At 48.3% G+C, this 22,163-nt stretch overlaps 1 protein-coding gene across 2 annotated transcripts; it reads right to left on the bottom strand.

The window, feature by feature from the left end:
• Window positions 1–339: 339 nt before the first annotated feature.
• On the bottom strand, window positions 340–21,871 carry ARHGAP25 (Rho GTPase activating protein 25). 2 transcript variants are annotated; one of them, XM_037371380.1, is made up of 11 exons: window positions 21,420–21,871; window positions 16,011–16,204; window positions 13,710–13,797; window positions 13,159–13,278; window positions 10,348–10,555; window positions 7,767–7,899; window positions 6,712–6,785; window positions 6,059–6,180; window positions 5,111–5,310; window positions 4,015–4,598; window positions 340–3,403 (listed from the first exon to the last, which is right to left on the bottom strand). In XM_037371380.1, exons 1-11 carry the CDS (start codon window positions 21,478–21,480, stop codon window positions 3,217–3,219), a joined length of 1,971 nt encoding a protein of 656 aa, XP_037227277.1. In that variant the 5' UTR covers window positions 21,481–21,871; the 3' UTR covers window positions 340–3,216. The 2 variants fall into 2 exon arrangements, with proteins under 2 accessions (XP_037227277.1, XP_037227276.1); XM_037371379.1 differs by having other exon boundaries at window positions 3,265–3,425.
• Between the last annotated feature and the right edge of the window lie 292 nt (window positions 21,872–22,163).

The following is a 22,163-nucleotide window of genomic DNA, read 5'->3' on the forward strand; positions in this document are numbered from 1 at the left end:
CCAAAAGTGCGATAAAGCCAGAGCAGGATTTGGGCAATGCCAGGATTCAGGTGTGGCTCTGGGCTTTGTGTGGCTGAGCTGAGAGGATATATGCTCAGGGCTGAAAAGGATGCAAAATTTCACAGGTCTGGCATAGGCAGGCCCATGCGTTTCTGTCTCTGGAAAAAGCTCACTTTTAAAAAAGGAAAACCCTCTTTATCTTAGAGCACCCAACAGCAATACTGACTCATAAGATGCTGATGTTATTCCTTGAGGCTGTTAGCTCCCCCCATGCACGTAGGAATTTCCAGCCCACCTGACCTCTATTGGAAAGTCTATCTTTTAAATATGGCCACTATAAACATTCCAAATTTTAATGGGCAGAATATCTTCAAAGAAGTTACTCTGATCTTCAGAAACAGTCATGGTTTGATAGAGGTTGTTTTGCCTATCTGCAGCGGAAGTGGAGGAACGCGCAGTTTATACTAAAATAACGTGCACTTGTCCTAATGACGGAGAATTCTGAGCCTCAGCCAAGCCTTTTCACATCATTACAGTCTACTGCGGGCTGTGAAGGAATTATTTGCCTCTTCACACTTTTGATCTTTGCAGAAAGGAGCGTGTGGCATTTCCAGTCCAGATGTTCACGATGTTTCTCCTAGACCCGATGGAGAAGTTTTCTCCCTAAATGGCTCCTGAGCCTCACGCCCAGATTAGTAATGAGTTCCTTGTAAAGGTAAAAAATTAAACACTGAAGCAGCTCTGTCAAGGTCATCTGAAATCACAGAAAAGAATTGTGAATGGGAACAGTTGCCCTGAAGTGACAGCAGGCAAAATGCATCTCACAGGCACTTTGAAACCTCTTGATTTGAGTGTCAGGAAGATGTGGGTCCCATAGGTGCACAGTGGAAACTGTGTTAGTGCTGCTTTAAAGAGACTTCAGGAGACAAGAAATACATTGTCCTGGGATGCCGTAGCGTGTGGGACCTGCAGGTGTTGGGGAAGGTGAGGTTTCAATAGCTCATCTTTGAAGGTGGCTAAGCCTGGTGGAGGCAACACTGTCCTCCCTGGGGCTCTTCTCTGTGACGCCCATCCCTCTGCAAGGCTGCGGGCTGCGGAGCCAATGCAAAGGGGTACTGGGGTTCTCACTGAGATTTCAAATTCCCAAGTTTTAGGTTAGAAACATTTTAATCAGATTTGAAACATTTTTATCAGATACAATCATTACAAGAGCAGAGGACCATGGGTGTGGGTCCTGTGGTAGGAACTGTGATTTTGCAGTAGCCCCATGCAGTAACTCCATGCAGGCCCTCCAGAACATTTAATTCCCTGGTGCCAGAAATATTTAATTCCCTGGTGTGAAGGTTTGTGGGCAGGATGGTGAGGAGCTGTGTAGCCTCTGGCAATTCTATGGAAACGAAAGCCACCTGGAGTCAGAGTCTATAGGTCAAATGAGCTATTTAAGGGTCGGATTCTTAAATACAGCTCAACTTTCACAAACCCCTCCTTTACCCAGTCCCTTTATAACCACAGCTGAGCAAAGGTGGATTCAATACACCTAAATGAATCTGAGTCTGGGGCTAAGGAGTCTGCGCTCGGTTTTAGGGCTAGATGAGTCCCAGCCCTAGCAAGGCTGATAGCAGCAAGTGCTATATACCCAATATTGACTTTTATTCTCTAATAACATTTCCCCACTCCCATCTCCCCTTTTTTTCACGTAGTTCCCTCTGTGTCCCTGTCTCTTGCCAGTTCGTTTTTCTTTGCAGGCTCTGCCGAGCAGGTCTGCAACCGATCTTGAGCTGAACTTTTGTATCACCAAAACCAGGTCCTCAGCAGCAGTAATCCAGTGTTGTTGCATTAACTTCACCATGCTTGGCACAGAGACATGTGTACGTTCCTAGACAAGTTGATTGAAAACTCCTGCAGATCTCTGTGGTTTTCCCTTTCGTGTTCCCATGAAGGTTCTTGGCTAGGCAGAGGCTGTGTGGTGGTGTTCCCCCTTCTTAACATAAATGAGTGGAAGGTTTTCTTTTGGAGTCCTGTTACTTTCTTTTCAACATCAAAAGCTTCAGCAGCATCGTGGTACTGCTGGAAGGGCAACTTGCTGGCAGGCAGTGGGAAAACAAGCAGACAAGTTTACAAACAGCCACACTGGCACCATGAGACCTTCGGGTCCAGTTATTTACACTGAAGGCAGCAAGTGCCAGGGAGAGACCCAGCATCATCGTTAGGGTGCAAACCCAGGTTTCTACCAAGGTGGCTGCGGAAATCCTGTTCTATGCTGAAGAAATGATAAAAAAAACAAACAAACAGAGGCGGTAAATAAGTCCGGATCTGTTACTTTTTGGAAACTGCCTGTCAAGGAAAGTGTTGAAGCCCCATTTTCTGTACTAGATAAAGCTGCTGATGGACTCTCTGCACAAATTGCTCAGTGTATGGATGCATGAAAGAGCTCTCCAAAGCCCAGCAGCAGCTGTGCTGGATTTATATAAACATGGCTATAAGGAGCAGTGATTTAAAATAGCTGAGCAGCCACTTAACTAAAAAGGTTTTTGTGATGTTGTGATTTTACACCTGGAGCTTTGATATCAATGAGTGGCACAGCACAGCAAGTGATGCTGTAAGAGACCTCTTCTCAGTGGACCCAACAGGCTGTCTGGGCTTCTCTTGCTCTATAAGAGCAATAACCTACTGCGTGTTAACGTGAACAACATAACCGTGGTGCTGACAGCATTTGCAGCCCACCGTCCAGGCACACTGTATGACAGGCTGTGCCACCCCAGACCGTGGGGCTTTTCTGTCTGCCCGGCTCCAGGTTTTATGGACTTTTTGTTCCACTCAGAAGCACTGCGGGTACCTCCAGCACAGAGCCAGCCGGCTGGCAAGAGGGATGCTTGCTGGTTTATTTTTGTAAAGGCATAATGTGTCCTCAACTTGAACTCCTGAGTGCAAGATATTCTGATTGAGCAGCAAGAAGTATTGGCCTGTTCTACAGGTAACTTGAGCAGCTGAAAGAGGAGTTGGAAAAAACGTGCCAAAAGAGCTGAAGAATATTTTTGAAATTTCCTGTTTCAGAGCATAAACCAGCCTCTAACTTCTGGGCTCCTTCCTCCAAACCAGCCCGTGGTTGGTAGCAGAAGACCAAATAATACAAGTCCCTGGCTCTGAATCTGCTTGGCAATTCCTGTGGATTCATGCAGCTGTATTTTATGTCTGTGCATAGCTGGGTGTCTTCTCCTAGTTGGTCTTGGCGTTAGCTTTGCTCATGGATTTAGCTAGGTTTTTTACCTTCCTCCTCAAGCATCTGTTTTTCTTCTCCATTTCCTCCCGTGAGCACTCTACATTCATCAACTTCAGCTCCAGTTCCTCAGACTTCTTCTTCTCCTTCTCAATGTCCTGATTCAGCCTCACTACTTGGCCCAGACTCATAGTTTTCCTTCTCAAGACCTGCAAAGAGAAACAAAGTGTGAAAGGATTGGATCGGAAGAGTGCCAGGAAGTCATCATTTGGCTCTTAAGGAGTCTGCTCTCTCTGTCATTAAGCAATAAATATAAGCAGAGGTGCTGTCTGATCACCCTGACCCTCAATGGCCACATAACACGATGCAATAAATCAATACACATGATATATAATAATTATGGCAACAATATGTGAAGCTATAAAACACTGATGGTTGCAATTAATTATGCAATAATGCTATACTGAACTCTGGATAGTGTAATGGTACAATATTGCAGTTAATACAAGAATTATGACAGTGTAATTATTGCAGAAATACTACAGCCCCTTACAATGGTCTAATAAGAACTACAGAGTCCTTAATATTGTAATAATATAACATTAGCAAACAATGTCATGAGAGTACAGCACATGAGCATTGACTTTTAGATAGCCTACTATAATACTGTGTTTTATCAGTAGTCATACTATATATACTGGGATCACTGGTAAATAAATCTGTGCAATACAAGTGTGGTAATAACACGAGCTGAAGACTCCATACTCTCCAGAAAGCAGCACTCTGCAGCATGTTACCTTTTAATTTGCTCCTCGTAGTCATTTTTCTGTACCTCCATTTCTTTTTCCAGCTTCAAGATCATGTTTTGCAGGAACTCCCTGCTCTCCTGATCAGGCTTGGAGACCGCGGCAGGGCTGCTGGTGGGACTGGCTGTTTCCTTTGGCTGATGGCTGGGACTGGAGCAAGGTAGAAATTCCTTATCAGAGCCGCTGCTCGAAGGGCTGGGGCTGGAGCTGCTGCCTTCCCCACTTTCTGCCTGGGAGGTAGGAACGTTATCGTAGGTCGAAGCCCGGTGAAGGTCGAGCAACTTAAAAAGATCGTGCGACAACGTTCTCTTATGTCCGTCAGGAGCCATGGAGTGCATGCTGCTCCCAGGGGAGCTTTTCCAAAAGTCACTAGCAAATATGTCATTTTTGTCACTGCTGCCTTTCTCCCCTGGAGAAGCAGCTGTCAGGAAAGATTTCCTGTTAGGTAAAGTCTGAGTTCTTTTCCTTGACTGCGTTTTCCACGTTCCCAGAGTATCTTTGGACTCGTTATCTTCTCTGGGTGCACTTGAGCTCGCAGCTGGTCCGAGGGCCCTGCTGGAATTCAGGTCATCTCTCTGTAAAATAGACCAGTGGCATTAGGACAGCCTTGCCCTGCTTTGTGAGCAAACGGGTTGCAGCGACCGCTGTGACTGCAGTATTTACAAAAGTCACATTTTAACATGCTAACAGGAATGGCCACAAGTTTTCCATAAAAAACTATTTGGGTTGCACCGTGTTTTCTGTTAAAAAGAACTTTCTGCAGAGATTCTTTCTTTCTGAGAGAAGCCTATAATCCTCAGTGATTTCACTTCACCAGCATGAACTGAAAAGGTTTCATCTATTCTGCCTTTTAACTAAAAAACTTCAGGAGTTTTCATTTTTCCCAGAACAGTAGATTTTCCACAGGAAAGTGGAAAGTTTATCTACGTTGTTTTTCTGATGCAGATATTCCAGGGATGACAGTTAGAGCTCTTTACCCTATTAATAGCAAGTCCCCTTAGTGGCTCGCTGACCTGTTAGAGCCCATAAAAATTAAAAATGTTTATTAAATTTATGTTTTATTCTTTCTCTGAGGATCTAGCCTTACCATTTGCCTTTGGATCAAGCTCTCTGCCCTGTGCACTGCAGGGTCCTCTGCAGCATCCCAGCCCACGGAGCTACGTGGGATGGGGGCTTTCTTGTCATTTTTTTGGGCAGGTGAGGAGGGCAGCACATCCTTGGATGGGGGAAAGAGGTCTGCATGGTCACTTATCATCACAGTCATCACTTTCTGGATCTGTGGTGTGCCTGGAAGAAATCAGAGATCTGTCAGCAGCAAACCCAGTGCAATGGGTTTTCTTCCACCCCCACTAGCATTTTCTGGTTGGTCTTTCTGTTGTCCAAAATGGAGAGGCACATAGAAATGCAGGTGAAGACAAGGAGTGGGATCATAAAACCAAATGAAGGGAGGAATTTTTATATCACCCCAGATTAGCAGGAGCAGACCATGGAGCAACCAAGACAGAAATCTGCTCAGCTGCACCAAGCCACACATTGTGCTGCTTTGGCTCAACAAGCAAACTACAAGTATCGGTTATACAAACAGGCATATGAATATCTGGACCATTTGCATATGATATCTGTAGAGCAGAGCACTCTTTGGCCTTAAATATTTCTTCTATTCATTCTGCTGCATCTGTCCCTGCCCACGGGATTACAGTTTGGCTCAGTGAAACAGTAAGTTCTTTGAGTTTCCTTTGTTTTTACACTTTCCTGCTCTAAGCAAAAAGAAAGATGACTTCATCAAATTCCTGAATTGTTTGAAATCTGTGGAGGGAACACAAAGTGCAACTCCTAAGGGGTTTTTGTCACCATAAACACATTTACAGCCTGACTAACATGTGGCTTTACTCTACCTAGCTGTACTTACTGTGCCCAGGCACGTGTCTGGCTTATATCCATGGGTCTACTGTAGAAAATTTGTAATTTCAAGATTGTGGATGCAACTGAGTATTTCAGCATATCAGGTGCCAATTATTCCAGGAGTCCCTTTTACCTCTCATAATAATTGCAGGATCCTCTATCTTGGGTCTGATGAGGTTCACTCCAATCACTGTTGCTAAGTTATCCACACTCATCTTGTTGACGCTAGAGTTCAACTGTATTTCATGTAGAAACCTGCCAGAATCCAAGGGCAAATATTTGAAGTCAGAGGAGGAAGACTGCAAAAGCTTTACACACCCACTGAAACAAAATCCTGATAAATCCATCCAGCTTTTCCTCTGCATCCCAAGGACAGAAACATATAACTGCCTTATAACTGCAAACTGGAGCTGGGTCTTACTGGTATCGGTAGAAAAAACACCATGTGATGAGCTGCTCACCTGAAAAAAATATTAAAAAGGAAGGGAAAACCCCCATCTAATCTTTAACCAGAAAAAAAAAAACTCCTAGGCTGGGTGAAACCTAAGAATTTTGTTGCACAAGGCTTTGTCTAGAAAAACTACACTCCATTTTAATTCTTAGGAGTTCATAAGTGAGTTTTAATGAAATTCTCCCTTCACAGAAGTCAGGATCTAGTGCCTCGAGGGGAACCAAAACATGGCTTAAGAGGGCTCTCTCTAGAGAAGTCAGACTCAGTCTTTGGCATGGTATTTCTACTCACCAACACCAAATCTGAGCTGTTTATACCTTGTGCAGAGGACTGACCTGCAGATATAGCTGAGGAGGTTGTAGTTGTCTCTGGGAAGGAGGGACAGTTGCTTCAGGAGTTCCTGATGGCCCTAAATGCAAGTTAAGAAATAACTCTATAAAGATTCACAGATACATATGGACTCAAGAATGGCTCTTCGTCACTCCATCCATCCCTGTGTGGTCTCACCTCTTGGCATTTGCTCGCCTTGGAAATTACATTTCTCTGCAAACCAAGCACGGACATGGAGAAATTTCTGAACAGTGCTCAGCAAGAAGAGGCAGCCCATTGCCCAGCACTGCTGCTGCCACAGCAACGAAGGAAAGAGCTGCGTCCCCTCCAGCCCAGCATGTGTGTGATGGGCTCTGGAAAGAGCCAATCATGCCTAATCTCCTTGCATTTCTTGTGTATAAACATTTAGGACATTTTTAACCCCAAAGATCCTGAAGTGAAACAACCTACAAGAAACATTTGCCCTTGAAATATAGGGCTGAACATTGCAGTTCACAGAGCTCATGCTGCCAAGGATATCTGCATTATTTTTGTATGTCTAGGAACAGCATCCATGAATGGGTCTTTTTTCAGTGAGGGGATTCTCTTCCATCAAAATATATAGTTAGGAAAAGACAGTTCCCATCTGTTTCTCACTTCTCCCTCTCCCAAATCTCCACTTCCTTCCTTGGTCTCACGCAGAACCTCCACCAGCTCCATTCTCAGCTTGGGCTGATGGGGGTTGCAGGACATTGTGTTTCCTTCCTCTCTTGGTTTTCACACTTTCTGTTTGCTGCAAGGGCTTAACAAAAAGAGGTGCTGAGCAGCTCTTAGACCTGCTTCAGAAATGTAAGCTTTAAAATGGATAAACCCTTGTTTTCAAGCTGGGAAATCCCACTGTTTTGAGGAGATTTTATCTTTTTAATTATTTTTTTTTCTCCCCTCAGATTTCAGAGCTCAGTAATTGCACAGTTTATAATGCACAGCTAAATATGCACCCGACACCTCCAGCTCACAAAGCCCTGGCACTGAAACACAGCTAATTTTAAGGCCAGAAGGAGAGAAGTGAATGCGTCTCTACCTTTCTCTCATCCACATCCAGCGCCTGACCGCACAGCAGGAAATCTTCATACTGCATCCAGGGCACAACTGGCTCAGGGAGCTCCCGCAGGTAGAGTTTGAACAGAGAGGCTACGGTGTGCACATCTGTATTCCTGCAATGCACAAAGAGCCACTCACGTGGAACTCGGACCCAGCTGGTGAGCAAACCCTACCCTGCTCCGGGAGCATGAGATTATATTTAAACTGAAGACAGACAGATATGAATAGGGAAGCCAAAGCAAGCTGGGGGGAATCCATAGAGCACCCCAAGCCAGGGAATGGCCCCAGCTGGCAGGAAAATAAATACTTGGTGGAGATTTTCCCCACCGTGGGGCTGGCAGGTCCCCAGTGTTCATACCCGGGCTGAGCCTTCCCAGCCTGCATTTGACTCGTGAGAGTTTGCATGCAAATATTGTCTGGCGTTCACATGTTTGGCAGGCACTCCCCACTCTGTGCGGAGCTGGCGAAGCTTGCCTGGGGTTTTTAAGATCAACAGTAATTACTGAAGATGTTCTGCTGGGACAGATGTTTGCAGCTTTGCATACCATATAGTTTACATTATGTCAAAAGGACACTGTCAAGATCGTAAGCCTCTAATTTGACCTACCTTGAAGTCGCTAAACTGTTATAAACTTCTAGCAAAAATCCCCCAGGTCATTTATTTTTAGGATTTGTTGGGGTTTGTAAAACATTTTTAACAAATGCATGTAACCATAGAGGAATTTTTTTCAGAGCTGTATTTTTGTAGGGCTTACCAATACACGGCACTAGGCATCCTGGATGCCTGGGCTGCAACAAAAGTTTTCTGATGCTCCCCACCCAATCCTGCCAAGCTTGCGCATGCAAGCATGCCTGTGCAAACCCAAACAGGCTACAGAGATGGCACTGAAGGTCGAGCCCGCATCTTGCACTGTTCAGGTCACTGGAAACTCCATTGTTTGCCTTCCTCCTCACGGAGAAAATGTTTTGGTTGAAGTGCATGGGGGTTGCAGTCACTCTGAGATCACCACAGCAATGCTCATACCAAGCCCTCCGGCACAGGGTTAACATTGCAGGGTGCTGGGAAAAGGGCCAAACTCCCTTGCCATGCCCCACTGCAAAACACAGTTCCTCAAAAAATAAAAAAGGCTTCACCTTCCTATGACCCCCATACAGGTTACAACAGGAAAGCTCTCAGCAGGACTACGGCACCCAGAAAGCAAAAAATATTCAGCTGCAAAACCAACGGTCAGGATGGTTATGCTCCCAGAGCAGCTGTGACTCTGCTTGGCACAGTCCAGGAATTATTTAGGTAAAAGTGCTGTGGGGTTTCCTAACAAAGCTGCAGAAAGCTGGGTGAAAACAAAAAGTTTTGTGGTTAGGGGCAGGCCTGCAAATAGAGAAGCGAGACCCCTGCACTCTGCTTAGGCAAAGTGTTTTGCATAAAAATCCAGGGAAGCTCCTGGGTTTGGTTGCTTCCCTCCCGCAAGCACCCAGATTTTGCCAATGGCTCTCAGAGCTCAGGCGATGCCATATGGGGCAGCTCCCCCGGTCTGCATAGATGGGGCATCACCACGGCCAATATCACACATGCAGCAGCCTGGGCACCCCTTGTCTTAGTTCTGGTGGATGAGGCAGGGCAGGATTTAACCAAAAAGCCTCACTTTAGGTGCTGTGGATGATTGCAGGACCCGCATTTCCTTTATCCCAGCACAGGGTCACTGCTTTCAGCAATGCAAACTGGTGGGTCAAGCCCCAGAGCAGGCTGCAGAGTGAGCAGGGGACACTGGGCAATGCCTTATGCAACCGTGGCCAAAAGCAAGGGGTTAAACTCTGACTTGTCGGGGGTACACAGGTGGGAAACCTCCTTAGAGATAATGAAGCACCTGCAGGGGCAGCTGCTCTGCCCACTGTCAAGGGGGGCTTTATAACGAGATGTACCAGGGATTTACAATTCTCTCATTTTGCACAGGGCATGGCAGAGGCAGCAGTAGCAAACGACCCTCTCCAAAGCCCCTCTGAGACCTACAGGCAGCGCTCTCAGCTTCAGGGACTTTTCCGGTTCCTCTCAGCCCTGCAGAGGAAAGGTGTCAGGAGAACACAGCCTTGCAGCAGCCAAAATCAATCTCTCACCTCTGTGTGGTGGTGTAGGGAAAAACAACAGGAGGAAAATATCATGGCTACATTCCGGCAGGGAAAGCAAGAACTTCTAGCGTGTGTGTTAGGGTGTTCTCTGAGCTTATTAGTGATCCTCTGCTTGCTCTCCTTTCTCCAAACCTCTGCCCTTAGCTGATGGGCTAAGTAGGATCTTCCCTTTCCCTCCTTCCTTGGCTGCTCCGGCAAATAATAGTTGCTGTGTGGGGCAGGGATTTTCCTAAATGCTTTCTTTAGTTTCCATTAATCTCATCTCAGCACCCTCTGATTCAATGTGATGTTTCTGCTGAATCCTCTCTCCTTGTCAAGCCCTTCTGGATGGTCCAAGTTTCCTTCTGGGCTCTCTGGGGGGTTAGACAAGCTGCTTTCCCCCAGGTGTTGGGGTTTATGAGAGCTAATTGAGTAGGAGAGGGGGAATCCAGCATTACCGGTCAAACGATGGCCTTTCCCCAGCATCGAACGCATCCCTGAGCTGTTTCACCAGGTTGTCTTGGCCGGGGAGGCGGAAGATGCCCTCCTCACTCACACCATGCTCCCGAATGAACTCAGCGCACTTCTGCACCAGTATGGGGACCTGGTGCTGCCCAAATTTCTGTTCATAGGCCATGGTCTCTGCCAAGCGCTGGCCAAACACCACTAGGGAAAGAACAGAGAGGTTAGAGGAGCCCAAAATCTTTGCTTTTGCATATGACTTGCCAAAGTGCATCAGGTGCAAAAGTGACAACAGTACCTGCTTTCCTGGTAGCATAGAAGCTACAAGAAGTCTGCAAACTGGTGAAAGCAGAACCACTTCCAAAGAAATAATAGCAAGATGAAACCTTGTCCCTCCTCCAAATAATTAACAGTTCTCAAACCAAGCAGTGAGCCTTGTTTTTTGCCATGCCACTTGCCCTGCCGGGGAGCAGAGGGAGACAGGAACAGCAAAAAGGTTGGTGCGAGGGCACAGGGTGAGAAGGCAGGCTTGTCACACAAAGCTGAAAGATATGGAAAGCACAGGAGAACACCAAGAAAGAAGGAAAGCACCCTTGCAGAGATCTGAAGCTGGAAATCTTACTGACTGTTTTTCTTCCCCCTCCCCTCTTCTCTCACCCTCCAGAAATTTCCCCGTGCAAAGAGCAGCAGTATTTTGCAGCGAGTGGTACCTTTCCTTCGGAGCAATGGCTTTTTCCTCCTGAACTCACAGCAAAAGAAGAGCTCGAAGGCGGGAAGGCAGCAGCCTGCATCCCAGCTCTTCTTCCTCAGAGCCTGGGGCATGGTAAGTGCAGACAAATCCCAACTCGAACTGGCTCTGGGATATTAATGGCAAAGGGTCCTATGGTCCTCTGCCATATTTTTGCCCCAGCAGTGCCTGTGATGCATTCACCTCGTGCTCTGAAGGCTGAAATAATTCCTGTGCATCTTCCAGGCCAGGAAAATGCAAGTAGACACTCTCATCTGGAACCACAAGGCTTGTCGGCACCTGCCTGATCATGGGGGTTTTTCATTTATGACTTGCTTACATTTTCAAATAACTAATATAAACCTGTCATTGTGCACAGTAAAAGCAAATAGCATTGTGTCCGTCCCCCATCGCCCTCCCCCCTCTACTTTGGTAGCTGATAATGAATTGTTTATTTAACTGCAAACTGGCAGATCTGTTAATTTGGGGATACCTCCCTGGGGCATGCAATGGCCATACCAGCCCACTCGGCAGCCAGCCCTGCGAAACCCCTCGGGGCTTTTGGAGATGCTTTTGCTGTTGCTTCACACTTTGCAGCCGCTTTGCTTTTTGGTGTGTGACAAGCTCACAACTAGCTGGGTCACATGGGGCTGTTTCCAGGTGGGCTCTTGCCCAAACCTCCACCGTGTAGCGGGTTACTTTAAAAGCACGTGTTGGCTCAGCTTGCGTTGAAGCCAAAAACCTAAAGCATGAAGTTTCGGGGTCTGTTAACCTGTGTATTGACATCAAATGCAGCTCCATAGTACCTGACTGCTCTGCTATCCTCAGGCCTTCTGTACTACTATAAATTTACAACTTCTATCCTATAAGATCAGTTTATCTAGCTGGAAGAAACTGCCAGCCTCCTAAGTTTAAGCAAGGATCAGATGTGGAGTTGTTATTAAATATTAGAGCCAGGTGGGGCAATGCCCTGAAAATGGCTCATGCAATCCTAATTTCAGATGAGTAATGCTGCCTGCCCCAGGGCACAGCATGTTTCAGTTTAGAGGCAGAAAACACCAGGGTTGTTGAGGAAAACCAGCCGTGTTGATGTTTAGGTGAAGCTTGTCTGTGCCTATGGCAGGGTCACAGTGAAAGAGCCTGAACTGGCAGCACCTGCTTGCTTCTGAACTGCTGTGATTTGTATTAACACAGGAGCTAAGGGTGATCAGAGCTCCATCGTGCTTGTCTTACATGGCTGAAGGGCATGGACCCTATAAAAAATAATATAAATAGTCAGGGCAAAGCACAGAGGGAGGGAGGAGAGGCTCAGAATGATCCGGGTTAGTGCTCTTTTGGAGAGAGCTAAAGAGACTCCCAGCCCTGTTTCATTGGTGGATCTTGCTTATTAGTTCATCCTTAAGGAAAATTCTGGATAGTTCATCCTTGTAGGAGAAGTGGCTAGAGTGACCTTTGCCACTTCCTTTGTGGGCTTTGCCTGTGGCAGCAAACTTAGTGTGCTCCTTTCTGATCGATTCATGTTTTATGCTTCCCTGACCACAATTTTGTAATGGCATAAATGCATGCCTGAGGGGGCTGGAAGCAAGGATCCTGTTGCTGCAAGCCTTGCCTGTGTGTGAGGAGGAGAGCAGCGTGGCCAAGGCAGACTGCAGAGAAAATGGGGGCAGAAGGGTTGAGCTGAGCAAGAAAAGCTGGAAGAAAAGCAAAGCGAGGAAACTGGTAGGTGAAAGGCAAGGTTTTTCAATGCTTTATCTCTGAATATGAGTTGTTTTCAAGAACAAGGTTTTCTGGGGTCAGTAAGTCAATGAGGAAATTCACAAAATATGTTGAAACCAGCCCAGAAATCTTCATTCATGCTTGGTTGCCATTTCCTTAACGTTGCCCATGTTTGCATAGACCGTCCACCACAGGGTCTAGGAGCAGACAGGATTCTAAGGCATTACAAGTTAGTCGCATTACAGCTCCTTTTTCCAGTTTCAAAGGTTTTTGAGCCCAGCTTTGAAATCCTCACACAAAAGTACTGCAGACCACAAGACGGTAGGAAATTGCCTCTCCAAGAGCTGTCCCTGCTCCCCTTTACCTCCTGATGCTGACCCCACCACTCGTCGGATGGATTTAACCCATTCCTCCATCTCAGACTGGGAATTAGCCATGAGCACGTAGGTGTCCTGCCCTGACCGGTTCTGGTCTCCTGAGATCCCTGGGAAAAAAAATAAAAATATTATACATCATTTATAGAGAGCATTGGAGGAGAAAAGACACATTCTTGTTGATCTCTTTGCTAAACACTTTTGGCTCCAAATTTCTCCATTCACATCTATTTGGCTGTGAAATGAAGCAGCGTTCTTACATTTCACGCTTGCTGAAGGTTTGCAAGAAAGGAACAGAAACTGCCTAATGTTGCAGCTTGGCAAGGCTTCTCAGCATGGGACATGGGCAATGACACAGGGCCCTCCTCTAGCCCTGATGCGTGAATATTGAAAGCAAGATGTTAATTTTCATGTATAATGAAGTGCTATGGGGATCTTGAAAAACAGTGGGAGCAAAAGGACTAGCAGATGACTTGCCCAAATGATCCTGGGTGAACAGTCCAGCCCAATAGTGTACAACAGAAGGGTGAAGCATCCTCACCTGGGATGATTTCGAAGATAAATTTTCCTCCTTCCTCTGGGTTGCTGACCACCTCTTTGATGGTGCTTCCCTGGAGAGACAGGCAGCCCTAGGACAAAGCAGAGCAGGAGCTGCAGGTACCAGTGTCCCGTCTCTCTGGGGATGACACTGCCATGTGTCACCACTGAGGACTGGAGTCCTTCTTTCAGATTGCAGGAGCTGGTGGCCTATATACATACGTATATATATATATATATGCTAAAAATGACTTTTCAAACAATAAGGGACACTTCTTAAATGCCAGTTTTTCTGGTTAACTGATTCTCAGAGTGAGAAAACTGATTATTTTGCTCTTTCCTTTTTTTCCTCTCTTCTTATGTTTTTTTAACCCCTGTTGGGAGTGGAAGAAGAAAGTACAAAGGAGAAGGGACTTGGCAAAACACTGGTGCATCCTGTTTTTGGTGCATCACAGGAGGAAAACTATTCCTTTAACACAGCATCACTTAAACCCAAAAACAAATCCAACGTTTGCAGGAGAGGAGCAGAGAAAAGAATAAAAGGGAGGGGAAATGAAAAAGCAAAGTGGAAACCAGCTATTTCTTTTGGACCTGCCTTTCCCCAACTGTCATGGCAATCAGGCAGCTTGGTACCCGCTGGAGGAGATGGGTGGGGAGCGGCCAAGGCACGTGGTGGCCAAGCAGGCATGTGAGTCAGCACCAGAGGCCTCCTGGGGCAGGAAATAAGGCTGTACCACAGAAATGAAGTTTCTCAGCGACTTCAGCCTCCTGAAAGCCATTGGGCTCCTCTGAGCAGTGAGGACCATCAGTGCTTCAAAAGCCTGAATTGCAGCTGTATCAATCAGAATCATTGATGGGATCGGAGAGGCTTGAAATGACCCAGGATGGTGCGTCAGGGTCATGGCAAGAGCTTCCAAAAGCACCATGAATAGCCATAAGCACTTTCCGTTTCCACATCCCATTGACAACAGGGGAGACTGCTCCTTCCAGTCACCCCTGAAACCAGGCAAAGCCAGAAATGAGACCTGGATCCCACTGGGCTCAGCCCTGTGCTTTCACCCTGAGGATCTTCTGATCTCCTTTGCCTTTGAGCATTTTCTTTCTTGAGATCAGTTTTGCTGCCAGTAACAATTTGTACAGAGAATGGCTTTTCCGACAAAGGGGAGGACCTTTTCCTGAAATTTCACAAAACAAGGAAAAGATGATGGATATTCAAAAAGCAAGTTACAGTATGGAGAAACTGGTTGAAAAACTAGGAAGTTATCCATATAAATTGGGAAAACAGCCTGATTTCTTCCTGGCAAGTGTATTACAATGCATACTCTGAGAAATTATTTATATGGGTGAGACAGAGGGCTTGTTACAACCCGGAGGGGCTGAAGATGGATGATGCTGTCAGAGTGCTGTGGATATCGGGCACTGGTGCAGAGGTTTAAACCATGCCCAAGTGGATGACTTGCACTCCTGTTCTGTGCAAAGGGTTGGGTGCACGTTGCGCTGTCCTGAGGACCTCAAAAAGCATCAGAAGTGCCGTGCACCTAAGCGCTGAGCAGACTTCAAGCCTTATCCCTTAGAGGAAAAGGCAGCGGGGGAGGTTTCCTCTGGCCATGCAGGGTGGACTGGGGCAGCAGCCGAATAACACAAACTGCATCTGCACCACTGAGCCTTCTGCAAAGGATGGGGCTGGGCCAGGACGGGATACAAACCTGAAGGCCGGAGAGAGAGAGATTTCCTTTCCCCGTCCCTCCAGCTGCCCTGTCCCGTGGCAAGAAGTCCTAAGGAAGCAGCTGCCCTTCGCTGTCATCTGTCCAGCCCGCAGCCCTGCTGTAAGGTCTGTCTTGGGCAGCTCCTCACACCCAGGCTATGCTGAAAGTCCTGCTTGTGTTTTCCTAAAAGCGTCCTGTAAGATGCCTTTCCCACGAGGTGCATGGCCAAAACCTCTCTCAAAGCTCCCAGTATCTCGTGCACCCATTGCTGCACCTGCCATTGCGAACATGGTGGTGTGCCCAGCTCTTTTTCTCCCCAGCCTTCTTCTGTTGTCTTGGAAATGTATAGCAACTTTCTAGTTGGTAACTGGGTTGGGTTTTTTCCATCACCCCGTTGCTCGGGCACAGAAGGACCAAGCCCCCCGTGGGGCTTGCAGGCACTTTAATAATTTTAAGTACATAGATGAGGCGCGTGATCAGGATATCTCATCTCTGTTACTGCCCGTCTTACTCCAGACCCATCCCAAACCATTTCCCGACGAGCAAAGCTGCAAGAAGGGGGAGACTGAGGACTGGCAAGCCCAGAAGCCTTGGCCTACCTGTGGTTTGACATCGTCCTCATCCTTGTAGTAGTACAGCTGCTGGCCCTTCAGCACGAAGTACCGCTGCTGCCAGTTCTTGACAATGGAGCGCTGCTTTTTCAGCCAGCCGATCTTCAGGGGCCGCTCCAGCGGGTTGGGGGAGGCCGGCCATGTGCCCACTGGCTCACCGCTCATCACGCTCTTGGAGCGGGCTGCCAAGGAAAGAGAGGGACGGGCTGGTGGGGATGAGCTGCCAGCAGACCCACGTCCCCGGGGCCGATGAAATCGACAACAGCAAGAGCGGCTCTCTGCCCCTCTGCCTGTGCCGAGCAAACTGGCTAGAGTTTTTAAAGGAAGTGGCTGCAGTATCTGTCAGTATGTGCTTCCTTTTTCCTGCGTGGGAGTAATTGTCTTGCAAGTTAGAAGAAAATCATTAGCTTTTTTTTTTTTCTTTAATGGGAGCGTGTGTTTTTTTTTATACCCACCCCAAACAGCCTGCAGCAGCGATAGCGGAATGACCAACCCTGGCTTGAAAAAAACTGTTTGGAAATTGCAGTTTTGGTCTGGGAGAGCATTGCCTGATGTTTCCAATGGGGCAGCTCTCACACAATGGGATTGGAAAGTCTCCAAGAGGGAGAAAAAGTGCCAGTGTGGATTTACCAGCTGGGCACAGCAGTATCCCCTGTCTCCTCTTTGCATCGTGTAGGTGAGTCCCATTGGTGCTGTTGATCTGTGCCAGGGACCAGCACCATGGCCTTGTGGCATCTCTAAATGCGTCTGTGATAGTAAATGCCTTGGAAGGAATAATTTCCAGAAGGGATTTTTGCTTCTGGAGTGAACACTGCAGGACCCCAGTGCCAACCCAGCTGGGTAGAGTTAGCATTTATGGTTGCAGGGCAAAAATAACTATATGACTCCAGGGGAATTCAGCTTCACTGGCCTCTGCACATGGTGACTTCCTGAGTTCTTACATCTCCTCTGCTAAAACAGACCTGATGGCACCTGGCCGGGTCCTGCGGGTGAGGGCAGAGCAGGATTCGGGCCCCGGAGCCCAGCAGCGTTTGCTGGCAGAGGGCCCTCAGGCTGAGCGGGGCTCTGAGGGAGGTGTCGTGCAATGCTGTGGGAGGGGGGAAGCTGCAGCGTCCCTGTATCTTTGCCCCCAGACACCTGCTTTTCCCCCGAGCTGGTCAGCGGAGCTGAGAGCCACAAGAGCTGCATTGGATATGAGTGTTGAGGAATCCTGGTGTGGACCTGAGTGCACATGACAAGCTTAAAACAGGAATTAAAAATCACCCACCGCTGCCTTGTAATGTTTGGGATGGGGGCATCTCATGCCTGAGCGGGTGCTTTCATTGCACAGACACCCACAGGGAGCCCACAAAACACTTTGCACTCAGTGCCAAGCAGTTAGAAGCTGCTGCAGAGGTCGGGGTGCTGCAGTGCAAGAGCGTGCCCAGCTTCCCCTTCTGAAATCCCCTGGAGCAAGAAACCCTGCTGCATTTTGCCTTTGTCCTTCAGAGCCAGCCCTGGGTTGGGCACTCTGAGCTCACCTCGCCACTACAAACCTGTCACAGGATTGCAAATAGCTTCCTGAGAAACCAAAAAAGATTGTGACTCCAAAAATCGGCCTTCAAAGTGCAGTGAGGATGACGCTTATATCTCAGTGTGCTGATATGGGATGCCTCCTGCAGAGGGTGTGTTTGTAAGCAAGGACCTCTGACAGGGATTTGCCAGGCAGCTCCCCTGAAAAATGCTGATACTGGGGTTACCCTGATGCAAAAACCAAAATGGGGTTTCCAAATTGCACCCCAAACCCCGGGCAGCTTCTTTGCTCTTTGCCAAAATGTCTGCATGACTCAAATCTCGTAAATATTAACATGATTCTCAGCAAACTGCTCACAAGCAGCATCGCTCCTCTCTGTAAATCATGTTCCTTCATGTCTTGGGGCTGCTGCCAACTCCTCAAGGGCAAGGATTTTTGGGGAATGATCCGCAGGGGTGGAGCAGCTGGTGGGAGCACAGAGGCTACTGGGTGCAGGGTGCTGCCTGCCTCCTGTGAACGTTGCTCCACAGAAACATCACCAAAGAACAAGCCTCCCCCAGCCAGCACTCGGATGCCTTCCCAAATTTTGTGGTGTGTTCTATCTAATCATGGGACCTCACCTCCCCCTTGACGAAACAGAGCCGCTGATATTTGCTTTGTTTAATTACCACTAACTTTTGCAAAGTGAAGTCTCTGTACCAAGCACTGATGACCACAAGGGCTTAATCTGAAGTGAAGCTGTTGCAAATGCAGCTCACAGGATCCATACTTACTCCCAAACGGATGGAAATCAGGGATGGGTCACCACCCATCAGCTCCACGTTCAGCCTTCCCCAAAGAGCTCAGCTCAGACCAGCAGCTCTGATATTCCAGCAGCAAAAGACTTGGAAGGAGAAATTGTGTCTTTTATGAAAAATGCAATGGTTTGCTACCTTTTATTGGAGATATTAATGCCCCTTTAAGCCTGTCAAGGTTGCATCAGGGCTCTGCACCATGGAAAGGAAGCGACCTGGCAGGCACTGCTACCTGGAGGTTCCTCCTGCTCTCAGCCTTAAGCTTAAATTGCCTAGTCCTTGCTGGAATTCAGATTTATTCTCTCCCTCTTTGCAGCCTTTCCCAGGTGCATAAGGAATGTGCATTGAGAAGGGGACACTTGGGTCCCTTTTCTTTAGCATCAGCCCTTCTGAAACGCCAGACTGAAGGTGCAGCCGGAGGCTCGTGCTTAGCCGTGGCTTAGCCCTTCAGGCAAGTACATATCCAGCAGGGTGAACATGCAGATGTATTTTCCCTCCGCGTGAGACAGCTCTCCCTGTACTTTGGGCTCATTTAAGGCCAAAATAGCAGTTTGCAGGATCCTTCTTACCCACAGCACAAGCACTCCCAGACGCTGTCCCCACCGCAGGACTCACGCAGAGGTGTGGGGGACCTGGCTTTGCAGATGGCGAGGCTGATTTTGCCTAGTGGAAAGTTCTCTGCCTTCACCAAACCACAACTACCAAGGCTGCAGCTCTCTCCCATACCACCTTTCAAAGTTTCTATCTTTTGTGGCCAATGTGATGCCTAGCTTGTGTGAGCTGAAAATTTTATGCAGGGTGGGTGTAAAGCTTTCCCCTGGCTCTCACCAGCGTGGCCCAGCATTTACAATCATCTTCATCATGCAGCATCCCTGCTGCACTTGGCCCCGCTCACCTTGCCACTCTTGCAAGGCAGGAAAGAGCCACTAAGATCAAATGTGGTGCCCCCTGAAGCGTTTCCTGCGGTAACCGCCTCTGAAGTTGAATGTTTCCTCCAAAACATCCTCAGTCTTCCTCCAGGCCTGGAGAGCAGCTGCAGCAGGGTGCCCGTGTCCTGCTGCCTGCTCCCCAAAAAGAGGAGCCCTACCAAGGTGTGACTTGCAGGAGAAATCGCTTTGGGTGCCATCATGGTATCCAAACCCTTGTCTTGGGCAAGAGCCCTCCCTGCCATCCCCTTTGTTTCTGCCCCCCCAGGAGGAACATCAGGTACTTGCAATAAAAACCAGTAGAAGTGCCACAATAGGTTTCACAATAAACATTGCAAATGCAGTTTTCCTCTTCTCTGAAATAAATAGCTTTGCTTTTTTCTCAGCATGAGGAAGAACACAGGAGCCGGTGCACTGTCCTGGGGCTTACAAAAGCTGCTTCTGCCACAGCCATGCCTGGGGATGAGGAGGGGGAAGTGTCCTGGAGCCAGGAGAAGCCAGCAAAGGCAGGGGTGACTAATTAGTGAATATTTTCCACAAGCAAGACACATCCCTGCTGCACCCCTGAAGGTGGCAGCAACCGGTCCCCACAGCCAGAAACCTCAAAGCATGAAAAGAGTCGATGCACCGAGCTGTGCCCCAATGCTCAAGTCTCTGCACACACACACACACAACCCTCACCTCACGGGCTCGGAGCCACTGCAAGCTGTAAAAAGCATCCAGAATTTTATCACAAGCAGATTTTCCTGAAAAAAAGCAGTTCCTGGTAACAGCACAGGTTCAAGCCTGTGTCCCATCTCCACCCTCTCTGCTTCCCAGCAGCTGGCAGGCCCAGCATCCCCTGGCCTTTTTGTCTGAGCTACCGATTGAATTTACCCACTCCTCCGCAGCCTCTGTGCAAAAAAATGTTAATTATCCCAAGAACAGGCAATGCAGAAATCCAGGATGTTTCTATGATAACTATGTGGGGATTTCTCCACCGCTGTCCTGCAAGCTGGTGAGCGCAGGTGGTGGCACCGCTTCCTCTGTCCGCCTGCAAGCTTCTGGACCACCCAGGCTCTCATCCTGCATCCCTGCGCATCGGCAAGCCCAGTTACTGCTGCAGCTGCCAGGGACCAGCGGTGCTTTGTCTGGGGCCTTGTATGAAGCAAATGGTTTGCCCACCCCAATGAAAGCAGCCTCAGCGACAAGTCCAAACTGCCTTTGCAAGAAAGTCCAGTCAGGATGACCTTGCAAGCTGACGCAAGGTGTAAGAAGGAAGAGCGCAGCACACAGGGACCGGCTTGGTCAAGTCTCTGTGCTGCAGGGAGAAATCAAGTTGCAAATGTGTGTCTTGATGGTGTTTTGGCACCAGTGCCAGGACCACAGAGGGCCTTTGCCTCAGTGCATGCACAAGGCCGGGTGTGTGCACCCCTTCCTTAACCGCAGCATCCTCACCCCCAAATCCCCTCCCTGGCTGCCTGACCCAAAAGCATCAAAGGCATTGGCTCCACCATGATATTTTGGCCATAAAGCCCACCGTAGGGATCCCTCGCTCCTTCCCAAGTGATTTTTATGCTGGAAATAGATCCCACGGTGAAGGAGAGCTGTGCAAAGTCTGGGCAGAGGCAGGAGGTAAGTCAGGAAATCACAGTGAAGCCGTCCCGCAGCACAGAGCCTGGCTTGGGCATCAGAGGGCTCTTTACCACCAGTGAGAGGAAACCAGTGATGTTGGGGTGGGCGAAGAAACCTGAGCAACAGCAAGATTGCTTCCTCCAGCCCGCACCGCTGTGTCCGCCTCTTGGCTGCACTTCATCTCCTGCAAGGCTTGCGCCAGCAGAATGAGCCCATGTGGTTTAAATCCCCCCCAAACCTGGATTTTGTGTGGGCAGCAGCAGTGGAACCCCTGTTCCCCACCCTACTGAGGCTGCTGGCCCTGCTCCCACAGCATCCCCCGGTGACAATTTGGTAAATCACTCCTTGCAAATCATTTGCAAACCATCTGCTGTCTCGAAAGCGGTTGGTAGCCAAGGGCCAGGTCCCCCCACTGAGGCCAGGCACAGGTTCAGGTCTGGGCCAAAGCTGAAATGGAAGCTGGGCTTGGCCACAGCACATGGGCAGACCCCAGCCTGCACCTGAAAGGCTGAAGCAGAAACAGAAGAGCATAAAGAAACCATCACGATACCTATTTTTGCAGCATCCATTTTCAGGTTGAAATCCCAGTTCCGTGGCAGCTTGAGAGACATTTTGGATTAGGAAGGGCTTTTGTTTTTCGAAGGGGGCTTGGTTAGGAGACAGGCTGAAATGAAGCTCTGATAGTCCCGTGGGAATCCTGCGATGGGGTGTGATTGCCCCCACAAAGCACAACGGCTCAGCAAGGGTTGATTTGCCAACGGACTTCCTCCTCCCTCCTGAGCACGGCTGTGAACAACCCCATAAAAGTACTTTCCTGCCTTGCTTTCCTGCAAAGCTTTGGTCTTGCTTCCCTGACGATGCCAAGGTGATGCCGCCTTTTTGTTCGCTCCCTCTTTTGCAAACCCCTTTGGCTGATGCAGGGACGCAGCAGCTCGGCCCCACTGCACTGAAACGTGGCTGCCCGGGGTTGCTCTCTGCACACTGCTCGTTGCATTTGAGGAAGTGGGTGTCCTTCTCAGTGCTGTTGGTGTGCTAGAAAATTGCTTACTGAAGGACACAGCCCAGCACAGGGTTTTGGGAAGTGTTTTGCTCAGCAGCAAAGCTGAGCAGGTTGTGGCTCAGGTGCCTGCAGCCAAATGCTGCCGGATGGTGTCTCTGAATGTCCTAATACATCCCGGTGTGCAAGGCCCAGATGACATGAGTATCTTTTGCATTTTCTTCTTGCAGCTGCTGTGTAGTGCCCACAGCAGACTTAAGGTTTTTACACCCACTTTGTAACAGCGGTATGAACAAG

The sequence above is a fragment of the Falco rusticolus genome, chromosome 20, assembly GCF_015220075.1.
Source record: "Falco rusticolus isolate bFalRus1 chromosome 20, bFalRus1.pri, whole genome shotgun sequence".
NCBI classification, from domain to species: domain Eukaryota; kingdom Metazoa; phylum Chordata; class Aves; order Falconiformes; family Falconidae; genus Falco; species Falco rusticolus.